Raw genomic sequence first — 14,032 nt, forward strand, 5'->3', positions numbered from 1 at the left:
ACTGTGTGTGAATCTGGTGCTGGAAAAACTTCAGAAAAGAACTCAACCTCACCTGAGCAGTACCTGATGGCAGCATGAAACAGCCAAGTTTCCTTACAAATAAGCACTGCCTCACTGTTTAGTATTAGGAAATCCAAACATCAATCCAATCATGCAATTCTAAAAACTCCCATACTAGCATAAACCATAGTATTTCCCTCACACCATCTCCAGAAGTATGAAGTGTTTCCAGACTGTATCCAGAGCTAAACACATTTTTGTGTTGGCAGTTGTTGTGCTTAATAAACTCAGGATACAGGAAATATCTCCACCTTCATACCATATTAATTACTTAGTGCAACTTTGAAACATGACAGTGTTATAAATGATAAATTCTATATGGTGAGGACACTGCTGCAGATCCAGGGTTAGCACCACATCTCCTTCATGTTGCTTTATGGCCGTTCTGCACTGTTAACCCTCTTGCACTCTGTCCCTTTATCCACCAGGAGATGCTCATGACTGGTGACTCCTCACTAAAAGCAGCCACTACAAGAAGAAAAGCATCTTTACAACACAAAAACTTCCAAATGGCTCTTCCCACTACACAATTGATTTTCTTCCCCATCTATCTCTTGTCTCAGGACAGAAACGCTCATGGTGGTGGGGTTTTGTAGTTTTCGGTTTGGTTATTTTTATCTTTTGGGAACAGGGCTACAACCAGAAGACAGAGGTTCACACACCAGCTATTCTTTCCCAAGTGACATACTAAAACACTTGTATCTCCAAAGAAGCATGTCATTTTGCCACAGGAAGCCTGGTTAAGTGCATACTTAGTTTTGCCTTGCTAATTCTTGGGCGTTACTTTCAAAGAAATAACCCTGAGCCTTAGAAAATTTAGAATCACTTCCAGTACACTTCAAGGTCTTTAATGTAAAGCATGACAGTCTACATTATAATTCTTAGTATTTCTGCCTACTTTGTGACACTTTCAAAGCCACTCTCACCTTAGCTGGTCATTTTATGTTGAAGAGATGAACACTAAAAAAAACACAGGCTGTGTCCTTTGTGGGTGTTAATCTGAGCACAACATTAGATTCCCTTATCTACTTCTACCTATTTAAGACCTGGCAAATACGTGTGCAAGGCAGGATTGGTGATTATACACCTGACCATTCCTGATGTATCTCTCACATACTGTGAATCAGCTGAAGATAAGAAATAGGAACAGTTACAATACGGAATGCTTTTGTGCATAAGCTGTAAAGGACGTGGGTTTGTCAGGGCTGCACACATACCACAGAACATGCAAAAACAGTTTATTAAAAATGAAAATTTTCTTCTGGTGTTTTTCAACTCAACCCATATGCCTCCCACAACAATGACTCAATTCTTATGCAGTTTCCATAACTGATACTCCCAATAACTTTAGCTAAGAATTTTAATATAACCCCATTTTCTGGGGTAACCAACAGATCTTCCTGTATAGTAACTGCAAAGAAAACATACTTAAAAGGCCTACTGTGAATCCTGCCTAATAGGATGAGCCCAGGAATATATTCCTGTTAGTCACCTGGCCTGCTACATTTGTAATCCCTAATTATATCAAAATGTTTCTAGCTCCACTGGATATGACTCATTACTTATTACTCACTTTGATCCAGAGTTCAGCAGAAATTTTCCAACCTTAAAATGCCAAACAACTTCAGATCACACCCATGTAAATATATAGTTCATTTATAGATTGCACATGCTCTAGTCTGCAAGTGTTGCATCACATCTTAATCTTCTCCTACAGTCTGAATAAATGGAATTTTCTGGGGTTGTTTTAGTCCAAACATCTAAGCAATGTATGAATAACAATGTAAAACAATGCGCACATGAAACAAACCAGGTATGAGGAGAAAAAAAAGCCTTATTTGACTGGAGAAACATGACAACGGTCTATTTTAAAACTAATTATAAGAAGCTGCTCACTGTTGAAACATTAAAGCCAAGCAAACAGTAAAAGTAGGAGAAAAAAAATTTAAATACTGTTACTAAGAGACCTACATAGTTCTAAAAAGATACCTGAGGAAGTAATAGAGTACAAATTTTAGAGAATTCGTCTTGAATCATAGGCCCTGTTCCTTATTTTCCAGTATTCCAGTCCAGACAAGGACTGCTGTGTGAAGTACCTCACAAAGCCCAGACCCTGTTCCAAAGGTCCTTCAGCTTTAGAATACTGTAAGGCACTTCGTTTGCTCAATTCACAGCACTTGTGTATTTGGGATGCCACTTTATTTGGTCAGATTTGAAATTGTGGTTAGCTAGGGCAACTACCTTTTCTCTCATTCTTACTGCTTGCAAAGAAAGTCTAGATGTCTCAAAACAAATGGCCTTAAGAGTAAGCAGAGAACAGCAACAGCACCATCATGAGATAAATATGACTTCCTGAGCCTCCCTTGTGAAGTCAAACATGTTTTGCATCTGGTGTATGAAGAAGGGTGGGGAAACAATGGTTTCAAATTATGAGGACAGCACAACTTCCTGTTGCCCAGCTGTTTTGATGACATCTTTGGGTTTGCTCTAGCAAATACTCACCCACATAAGCTCTGCTGATGACACTAGCAAATACTGCATTACGATATGCATACTGCATATTTACATCTATATTTGGAGACAATATATTTATTCTTTATTGCTGACACATGACTGAATTCTCATTGGCTGGTATTGCTAGTTTCTGCAGAGTCCATGGGAAGTTTTCAGTACAATAAGCCAATATGAAACTTCTGCCAGAAAACTCTGTCTGAAAAATCAAGAACATTATTAGCAAATTAGTAACAGCATTCAATTCCAAAGATACGTCCATGGGTGAAAACCATCTCTTTGGGGAAGAGGAAGGAGTAGTTTTCAATTGAAGAGAGTATTTCTTGTGATGGTATAGTTCATATATCTAAGGAAAATCAGGAGGGCTGAGAAGCCAAACAGTTTCTATGCTAAAACACTATAGTCTTGCTTTCTTAACCTCTGTGTCTTTCATAATGCCAAACAAGAAATAAACCTTCTAAAGGTATGATCTTCTACTGAGTTTGCACCCAGCAATGGAATTCAGCTCTTCAGCTCCATCAATTAACCCTTACATAAAACTCATCACATTCTCAGTGTGAAGTCAGCATATACAGTACTGAATTCAAGTGCCGAATTCTGACATTTTTGCCTTAATAAAGAATATAAACTCTGGAAACTGATCAGTAATTTACATGATATCAAGACCAGACTTGGGATGCCCAGTAAGGAAAAAATACAACAGCTACTTAGCAATATGAATGTCATTAACAACAAACTCTATGCAGTAGTGGTTAAAGCTAGCAAAATTCTGGAGGGTTACATCAAGGACAAAGTTGAAATAATTGTTTTTTCAGTCACCCTGTCTTGATTTATAAATACTACGTTACTCAAACGCATTCAAATAATCAGCAGAAAGAGGTTGAGGGTTAATTTTTGAGATTAATAAGCAATCAGCTGAACAGAATTGCTCTCCTGCTGAGAAAGCTACAAGTGAAATGGATTTCCATCACATATGCTGAATGCATGCATTTGGTTTTGTATTACTAAGAGCAGATTAAATAAATTAAATAAAGCATATACAGGACTTGATAATTAAAATGAATGTATAGTTCACATGCATCAATAATGAGTATTTGCCCTAAGGAGGTGAAGGGCTGCAGAATATAAAACAGATGGCAGGCACCTCTCAGATCCATAAACCAAAACAATTCCTTTGGCCATGCTTACAGAACCTGTTAGTGCCCAAATTCTGTCCCTCTTTTTCTGGAAAAACTAGAAACATTACTTGGTACTTTTGTTGCTTTGGATGCTGATGGAAAATAAACTCCTCAGCAAGGACCTGTGCCTCCAGCACCTTGTCCAGGTCCCCTGCTTCCACAGAGCCACATTGCCTCTGCTACAGGGCAAGGCAAGTGCATCCCAAATGCATGCTGCTTGTGCAAGCATCGAGACAACGAGATAAGCCCAAACGAGGCCTGGTGTTCAGGAGACAACAAGTCTCTTTTTCTTCACCCTCCTGATGATCTGTTCCATCTGCCCCTGCAGAAAGGAAAGAAGCATAGGTGAAAAGGCCATGGCAGTGCTTAAAGTTACTGCCTAAGCTGTGTGCTGATGGGTGAGGACTATTCCTTTCACGGCCTAATTTCGCACTCAGAATCCTGTTCCACTGATCTCTAACAATTTTTTTTGCACCAAGCTTTGCACTGATAGAATTCACCCACCTGTATATCAGCCAGACCAGAATAAAGCTGCTTTTTATTTTTCCACAAGCAGGGAGCTTTCCAGTGTATGTTTTTTGTTTAGGTGCAGATGATGTTCCAACCTGACTTAGTGACTGCAGTTAGAAACTATAATGACCTCTGGATGTTTTCAGGTAAACTGAGCAAGTAAAACAGCTCTAAAAAAATGCAACCCATAGTTCAAATCTGCATTACTGAGATGCATAGAAGGGAAATTGTTATAGAAACAGATGAGGGAAAGAAGCAAAGACTCTTTACTATCGACTCCTCCATTTTGTCCGCATCCTCACAATTAACAATGGACGTAGTTTGAAGGCTGCAGAACTGCAGAACAGAATAGAATAGAAGCAGATGCAGGGACTTTAGGCATACTCCAGGCATGAACAACAGCCTGGGAATAATATATTAGTTTTTCCTGATTTGCAACTATTTTGAATTCCTGTCTTCAGTTCATAGACACTTTCAGTAGCACTTGTCTCAACAGAACTTATCCTGTGTATTTACCAGAGAGGTGTAGAGGAAATGAACATAAGGTACAGAAAGAGATGTGTAAAATGGACTACTCTGCATCAGGAGTGATACTGTTGGTCAGCAGGAACTCCTAGCAGAAAAGTGAGCACTCTACAACAGAAACCACTCCTGAAATGCTGACAAGCTCTTTCAAACAATTAATTAACAGATCAGATAATTTTTTGTAGCAGTGTTCCACTTACCACGGGCCTCCACATTCATAAAAATAAAATATATGAATGGGCAATAAAATCAGTAGCTATGCAAGCAGAAACAACTGAAAAACCTTTGTAAGAGAAACTATACATGAATGATGAATTTGAATGTTTAGAAAGACCTGTCAGTGTAGTACCTTTGGCTTGTAAATCTCAAATAGTTAAAACAAACTCTCTTCAAATATGACCTACGTTGGAATAAGCTTCAGTTATTTCTAGGATGCTTTCCTTCTAAGAGCCTTCCACAAATGTAGCTATAGGAATGCTGGGTGCTGCTTGGGCAAAGTTGAATTCCTTTTCTTGAACTGAAGTACACTGTTGTTACATAACCCTTACCAAAATGTTACCAATATCCATGCCATTGTAAACATGTCTTATGTTAGATGTTGGAATATGATATCTTAATTTAAAACGACAGCTTATTTTGCACACTTTTACACATGACAGATGTTACAATACAAAGTACTGACACATCCATCAGAGACAAAATACCTGATTTGTGTATTCCTGAACTAAAACGTAACAAGCTACATGACGCTTAAGTTTTGGATAGCATCAATAGCTATACCAGTGTTATATCAATACCAGTAATAGATGAAACAACCACAAATACTGCGCTGGCATCTGAAGTCCAAAGCAGAGTTAGCCGTCAAGAAGGAAAAGACTTTTGATTTTCTTCACGGTGCCAGGGGCAGTCAAGGGTAAGGTGAAAATTTAGCACTTAGTAAGAACAAAACTAATGAACCAAAAGGATGGACAGTGTCCTTCAATAGCTATGCAGCTACTGCATGGTTTGGAAAACAAGGTTCAAGTGAAAATTGAGACTGTGTCTCTTATAGAGATAGAAATGTTATCATTAACCCAGTACTGCTTCCCAAATAGCCTCTCCTTTCAGACTTATAAAATGAGCAATGGAGGGACACAATTGCTTTCAAAACTAAATATTTACCTGTGTAAACAAAATTGATCTTTCTTTTCTTCCAGTGACAAAAGGAAATCAGTAGTTATTTCTGTGGTCTTCCTTTGGAGAATTGAGTAACTCAGGAAAGCAAGGTCTTCCTACAGCTGCTGACTTTATATTTTGTAGTCTGTATGTCACTCATGCTATTTTATCCAAGAGCATGCAGCATTCAAATGTGTGTGTGTGTATATATCTATATCTATATCTATATCTATATCTATATCTATATCTATATCTATATCTATATATATATCTATATATATATATACATACATGCATCTATAAAGCCTGAAGGGTAGGATGATGTGGGACAGGCTGTGTGAAAAAGCATGTATCCTTAGCTTGTGGGCAGATTTCTTATCCTCTAGATCATTACAAAATTGCCCAGAAACACATCTACAATGACAGAAAGAAAAGCTTTGATTTCTTGTACAGGCAATTGAAGCTCTGAATGCTTCATTATGACCTCTTTGGAAAAAGGATACTTACTCTTAAACCTTCTTATATGGGTTTTTTGGGAAATCAGGCTGTTTCTGAACACTTTGCATAGGAAAGCTTACATTTATTAAGTTGGCTTGCACAAAATACCTGAAAATAACAAGGCATAACAGGCTGCCTTTTCTTTCCAGGAAAGAGTCTAGGACTTGCAAGAAATAGTGTGCAAGTATGAATTTCTTTACACTTAATACACTGCGTATTTCATTGTGATTTACGAAGGTGGTTTCTTTTTCATACACTTTATTAGAGCATTATGCTCATACTGACACAGAGGCTGAAGGCAGCAATACTGAAGAGTTTTATTTCTCATCTAAAAACTATGGCCGTATAGTTTTTGTGGGGAGGTTTGTTTGGTTTTATTTTTAAACAAAGGCTCAAGGACTATTGGCTTAATTGTTCTCCAGTTCACGATAATGATTAACACCAGCCTGGAACTGTGAACATTTTCAGCCTTTTGTTGGGACTCAGCTAAGTTCTGTCATTTTAATCACAAGTCAGTTGTTTGAGCACTCGACAGGATAGCACATTTATCAAAGTGTAAAATCAGTTTTGAAAGACTAAATGACCCTGAGAACCTGCAATATAAAAAGGCACACAGGTTTCCTGTCAGACGTGCCTAGCATATGAAAATCACTGCCCTTGAAAACTCAGTTGTCCTGTGGTGCTGAATCTGTACTAGGTGCATAATCATCTCTGGAAAAAAACAGTAACAAAGACAATGCCAATCTGAATGCTGTATATGGGTAATACTCTGGAACAAAACCTTTATAACAGAGATCACACATCTTCATCCCAGAATAATAATCACAATATTGTTTTCACATTCCTCTGTTGTCAGGATCTCCAAAACAGTTACATTGGCAAAAAGACCTGTTGATTATGATGAAAGTGAACATTAGCCCTTTCCTGTTAATAACATAGAATGAATTGGTAGAGACAGTATGTCTGTGTGTTGCAGTTTTTCCAGACTGACACCCAAAGTCAGACAGAAATCTAAAGACCAGTAGAAAAAACCCCAGTGCCTTGAATGTATAGCTATAGACTGGGAAATGGAACCTCATTTTTGTTGGGTTTTTTTACAGTTACATCTGCACAGCTCTGTTTACTGGCTTATTACTTACCCCCGCTCATGGTCAGATAGGTGCATGAAATTACAACAGTTTCAGACTTTATCCCCCAGGAAAGGATCTTGTTACAAAAAAAAAAAAAAAAACCTAAACAAAAAACTAAATTTGTTAAAATAAAACAGGGCTCTAAGCCCAGTAACTTCTCTTGACTTGGAGATGATAAGACAAGACAGTGATTGGCAGCATTAATTTGCAATTGTCCATATGCTCCCATTTGTACCATTATGCTGACTGCCTGGATAACATGAATACTTAATTATTTAATTCTCTTCAAGTTCTCATAGTGCTAGAATCCAATGACTCAACTTTTTTTTTTTTCTTTCTTTTTTTTTTTTAATGGCTCTAGAAATGCATGGAACAACCATTTTACAATTTGTGACAATACAGTAAAGTGTCAACCCATCTACATGGCAAATGAAAAACTCATTTTAAAATAGAGATGCCTCAGGCCTTGCTCTGGCTCCATGGAGACAGGTGTTACTGACAAGGCCATCGACATTTCAGAGTACAAGAGTTCTATTGTAGTGCACAACTGCCTGCAGCACACTCCTTTATTAGCTTTAGATTTTACTGGAGGTTTCTTCAAAGCAAAGGTTCTGGGGCCTCCAGCACCGCCCAGTTTTTATTCATATCAGATGTAGCACATCCCTTCCTATTTCCGTCTTGTGCATATGAGTGTCTTTCAAAAGTGAGCTTGGAACCAATGAGGTATGATTTGCACTATCACCTTAAGCACTGGAACCAAGTCATTAAAAAAAAGCCTCACATAACCTTATTGGTTTAGTCTTCATGTGTCTCTCCTGAAGGATGTCCTTTACAGAGAATCACAGTTTGGAAAACAAGTCTAAGACCATCGATTCCAAGTGTTAACTTAGCACTGCTGTGTTCACTGCTAAACCACAGGCCCAAGTGCTACAGCTATGTGCCCTCTGAACACTTCCAGGGTGATCCCACCACCTCCCTGGGCAGCACATTCCAGTGCTTGACTACCCTTTCAGTACAAAGGTGACAATCCTGTAAGCAGATATCCAAATGAACATCCCATCCACTATTTATCATTTTGTTTAAAAAAAATGAAAATCAAACATTAAGTTAGTTTTCCCAGAGGTTGTTCACACCAAGGACTGAACCAGCAGTTTGGAAGCCAACTGCAGCAACCACTTTAAGACAGCAGTAAAGCCACAAAGCCACCTGCACAGCTAAAGCACAAACATAACTGAAAATCAATTTCCCTTGCCTGTCTGAATTCAAATGATTGCATAAGATCTAGGAGATTGCAAACAATTAAGCATTCCATAACTTGCAATTTCATGGCTGGTCTCCTCTTTCTTCTCCTTGTTCCACTTTTCTTTTTTTTTTTATAAAAAATACCAGAATAAAATACATCCATTTATAAAGACCTTTGAAACACTTTGGTAATTACTCTGCCTCATGTTTCAGCTAGAGAGCTTCTATTGAAAAAGCAAATCACTACAGTTAAATACAAGAGGCAGCAGAACACACATAAAAGAACTAAATACCTGCCAAAGTGTTTAACTGTTAGCTGAGAGTAATATTTAACCAAACTATAAATTTAGTAGGTGAATGCAGCATTTAAGTGAAGACCAGTTTTAGTAACAGAAGTGGTTAAGTGCCTAAATTGTACAGAGATAAAGAGCTCTTACATGAACACAATATGAGCTATTCTTCTATGCTTTAAGAAACTGGTTATGTTACAAAGCAGCTTAATAGGAGCTTTAATATTTTGAAATTATTAAGAAGATACAATATAAACTCAGAATATTATTTAAGATTTCTGGCATGCCATATTCCATCAGCTTCAAGTGTGATACAGAAGAGTTTCTTCAGAACCATTTGCATATGAATTACATCAATACACAATCACAGTTGTCACAAATTCCACGTCTTTTAGAGTCACCATAAATTTTTGTATGCTTTACCACTTAATCAATTCAAATTGCTCTTGTGTACCTATCTGAAGGAGGGCAACCTCTGAAGATGTGTTGGGAGTTGTTGCTGTCTGGCAGTGAAATGACGGGGAAGAGAGTATGCAGCTTCCTCTCTTCATTTCCCATTCCTAAAGCTCTGGTTGCTAATATATATCCTGTTCAAAATCTACAGCTAATAATTTTGGATTAAGTATTTCCCAAGAGTTTCAAAGGAAGGTCACCTCATCTAATATTTTTGAAGCATTATCCTCAACACTTTGAACACTACTTCAATTTGAGGATGTGATTCATTAACCTGAATGTATGAGACACTCAGACGTTTGCAAACATTGGAACAATGACTCAATAATATATTTCAATTTGAACTGAAAATTATTTAATGGAGAAAATACTTGTTTTGTATCTAACAATGAAATAAAGTATTCTACCAAAAGAAAATCACAAGATTTCTAGAATTCAGTGGAAAAAATAATTTATTGCAATTTTTTGCACATTAACATGAAACATTTATACATATATATTCTGTGCTACTAAGTTATACTAGATATAGACAATTTTTATACACAAAGTAATTGCACTATTCTATTTTATAATGCAAATATTCAGAATTGATCAGTCAGATAAGAACAGATACTATTCACATATAAATGCACTATATATTAAAGTTATGGAAGGCCTATGCATCTGAAACCTTGTCTGCTTTTACTGACTGCATCAGCTGATGAAACACACTATGTCCACCCTTTCCAAGCTTTACATCCTTTAATTATGTCATGATGTCTAGAATATTACCAGGTCCTCTCAAGGAATAAAATAAGATCATTTCTGAAGTTAGAGAGACCAAACCAAAGGCAACAATGTCCCAGCAGCATGCCTTCCAACTCCAGGGGCTACATCAGATGAGAATCAATGCACTATGAATGGTCTAATATTGTCCAGCAATTTATTATTAATATGACAATTTAATTTAGTTTATATAAATCAATGAGAAATACATTGCAAATGAACAGCATTTCAGCAGAAGTACATTGGCACATGCTTCAAATGGCAGAATCAGAAAAACAGCTGCCCCCTTCCAGTACAGATGATGTTTACAGTGTCCACAAAGGGAAAATGCAGGATAATACTGAATGAGAAACATTTTTCTAATCAGGAATTTACAGAGCATCAAGTGTTAATCACAACATGAATGAGAAGCATGGTAATAGCAGAACTAAATCTGATACTATTTATGCAATAATTTTTGTAATGATGCTTTAGGTAGTTTTACTAAACATAGTTCCTTAGGTTCATTGTTCTGCCTATCAACTGAAATACCTATCTTTCCAGAAATGTCATCAATTCACATAGCCACAGTACTTCAGAGATGAAGATGAAGATGTGAAGCTTCAGACTGAAGTGGTTAGTTGTGGCTGCACACCACATGGTTTCGTTCAATATTGTCTGGTGGTAGGAATGGTCACATGACTGACATGCAAAAATGCATATCAAAAACAGGAAAGCTTGAAATACATGCTCATAGCAGAGATGTAATGGTACTAAACAATAAGGACAAAAATTTGCAAGCAAGCTCAGAGAAAAATGCTTAGTATGACTTCAGGAGTAGGGCAAAAGACAATGGTATTGCACATGGTAATGGGAGATATAATATGAAAGAACATCCATAACATAACCTTACTGTCTGGCAACCTATTTGGAGACAGTATTGCACCCTATTCAGCGTCCTCTTCCTCTTCCCTCAGCTCAGAAAGCATCTTGCTTTGTTTCCTTGAGAGCATGCAAGCAGAATTTGAGAAGTAAGGAATTTTCTTTGAAGCAACAACATGGTGGGTTAATGCAGTGACAAAATACATTTTACAACTTGCAACCAGTATCAGTAAATGATGAAAATAAAATTAAAAAAAAAAAAAGCATAGATAGTGCATGTATTTCTTTTATAGGTATTGTATGTAGGAATTAAACAATTCCTACATATACTGGTGAACTACCAGCTCTGCCTGAGATATTTCAACTTGTTTCCACCAGTAATATGGTAATAGGGCAGAAGAGAAAGATGTTAAAAACTGGAGAGGGAGTAAAATTGCAATTGTATATCTGGGGCTCTTGGCAAGATTTATTTTTTTACAACAAATCTGCTTCTCGAGAGAGAAACTTCAGCTGAACCTCTGTTAAAATAATGAAGACAGTAATAATTAATCTTATAGCATGCAAACATGCAGATGCAAAATTAATAATTGGTCACAGTTGCTTTGTTCTGTGTGTATTTCTGATGCAATTCTACTTATTGCTGTACTGGTATCATGGAAGAGATATCAGAGAAAAGAGAAAAAAGGTGAAGGAGTGGCACTCCAAACCAACACTTATTCTTGTAAATTAGGTCTTTCTCAGAAGTAACTGCTGCTCATGGGGACTGATATTAGAGATGCCAACCCAGGAATCAAGTTTGAGACATGCTGAGCTTCTTCAACCCTATCATTTTCTACTGGCCTACAAGAGCAAAAGCATATTTTAAGCCTTGGTTTCACATCTCTTATGGCATCTGTAAATATTTGGTCCTTTTTCCTCACCATGTTCTTACTGCCTGTCTTCAGAGTAAAATATTATTCTGATAGATTTACAAATCCTAAGCTAATAACTCTCTAATGGATATAATGAAAACAAAAAAACATCACTAATGTGCATCAATCCTAGATTTAAGATACTGGAGGTAGAAAACTTCACAGTAAAAGCATAATTGGCAAAAGTATCTTCAGGGTGATTTAAGAAATATTTTCATGCTTACTTCTATATGCCACTTCTTGCAATATTCTGGAGTGACCTTCCAGGAAGTTCACCATATAGTTTCTGAATATATGTTAACATTCCCTTATTTATTGTTAATGTACAGTCCCCCTGAAATAAATGGCACTGCACATAATATTACATTAGCATTCTGGAAAACATCTGGAAAAGAAACCAAGGCTACATAAAGCGAAGCCGTTGCTTTAAAGTGATTAAACATAAAACGCTGGTTATCTGATTTCTGCTTTTGGATTAAATTATTATGCACAGCCTATAACGTGCCAGAAAAAACCATGAAGAGTACCTTCACAGGAGAAACTGTGAACAATTCAGAAAATGTTAAATGAGTAAAACTTCATGCATATTTTGTGTATGGGCAGATGAAATTGTGCAGGGAGTGAAAAAGATCAAAAGGTTAGAGGAATACAATCTTTCACTTTTCAAAATCACCTCTGACAAAATGATTATCAGTTCATCTGATAACATCTCATCAATGTATTTTTCTAATCTCCAATGCTCCCAAACTTAGTACAATTTGGAAGAGATATCTCTCCTGGGAGAAGTCCTTCTGTCTCTAAGAATTACATCTGTAACTGAATTTCAGAATTTAAAAAAACTAACAAAATTAGAAAGACTTTTTGAGTGTGTTTAAACTGTGAGTCTTAAGTGCTCCTGAAAATCAGGCTCACAGTATTTCTCAGTCAGGCTTATTCCTGCCCCCATGCCTCCCTCTACAAAGCTCAATTCCTGGATAATAGTATCAGCAAGTGTCTCTCAGGACTGCTGTGAAGATTAACAAAACCATCAGCTGTTGTACAAGATCTCTGAAAAGTAATTGCAATACTTAAAGTCTTAAACTAATTGAACCTTATATTCATATTAAACATGTGTTAGGCTGAAACAAGGAAAATACCCACCTAACTCAGTACCTCTCTGAAATTTACATTTAAAATTATAATGTGCCTTGTTACAAATGATAGGACATTCATAATGCAGAAAAAAAGTGAAAAGAGTTTAATTAAAATATATTTTATATATAACAATAAATTTGAAATAATAGTAGCCACGTGAAATTGTATTTATCTAACTGTAGAATAACAATAGAAAAGTACTCTCAAAATTAAGTAATATATATTAAAATACAGAATTAAAATGCAGAGTTAAAGCACAGGGGTTAATACTGGGAGTTACCATTAAAATATCAATATACTTGGGTACCAGTGGTAACAAATCTGGATTAGATCTCCTAAAAAGCCTAAACAGTTTAATAGCCTAGATTACATTTTCAGAAGTACATGAGCCTTCACACACATAATTAATTTCCTCTGACTTACAAGAATTATTTCAGCCAAGGTAACTGATGACTTTCATTATTTTAGTCAAGTGTGTTTTTAAGATTAAATGCATTAGCTGAAAACTCAGGGCAAAATTCAAGCTATGTAAATAACTTTTTTTTTTTTTTTTTTTCTTCTTGTTGGCAATGGATGCAATGTATGCATCTGCTCAGCTATGGCAAAGCAGCTGGCACAGTGTAACCTCATTGTCTAAGTTTGTAGCACACTTTGAATCTAGATCTCATTGGCTTTTAGTGAAATTCTGGATAATACATGCCCAGAATCCTGAAACTGAGGAATAAGCTTAAAGGTCCCTCAGTGTTTGAAGAGCTTTACCTTACTTCATTTTCAGAAGAGGACTTCGGCTGGTATGTAATTTACAAGAA

General features: G+C 36.6%; 1 protein-coding gene and 1 long non-coding RNA gene across 2 annotated transcripts in view; one reads left to right on the forward strand and one right to left on the reverse strand.

Annotated features, from left to right (window-relative positions):
- LOC306801925 overlaps positions 1-14,032 on the forward strand; it is a 446,558-nt gene that overhangs the window by 215,691 nt on the left and 216,835 nt on the right. The gene's annotated exons all lie outside the window — the stretch shown is intronic.
- Positions 9,987-14,032, reverse strand: part of GUCY1B1 (guanylate cyclase 1 soluble subunit beta 1) — a 40,615-nt gene continuing 36,569 nt past the window's right edge. The window contains exon 14 of the mRNA XM_079305440.1: positions 9,987-11,298. Within this exon, the coding sequence (XP_079161566.1) occupies positions 11,275-11,298 (24 nt within the window). The 3' untranslated portion in view covers positions 9,987-11,274. The remainder of the gene's footprint in view (positions 11,299-14,032) is intronic.

This window comes from Erithacus rubecula (assembly GCF_903797595.1).
Source record: "Erithacus rubecula genome assembly, chromosome: 5".
Taxonomy (NCBI): domain Eukaryota; kingdom Metazoa; phylum Chordata; class Aves; order Passeriformes; family Muscicapidae; genus Erithacus; species Erithacus rubecula.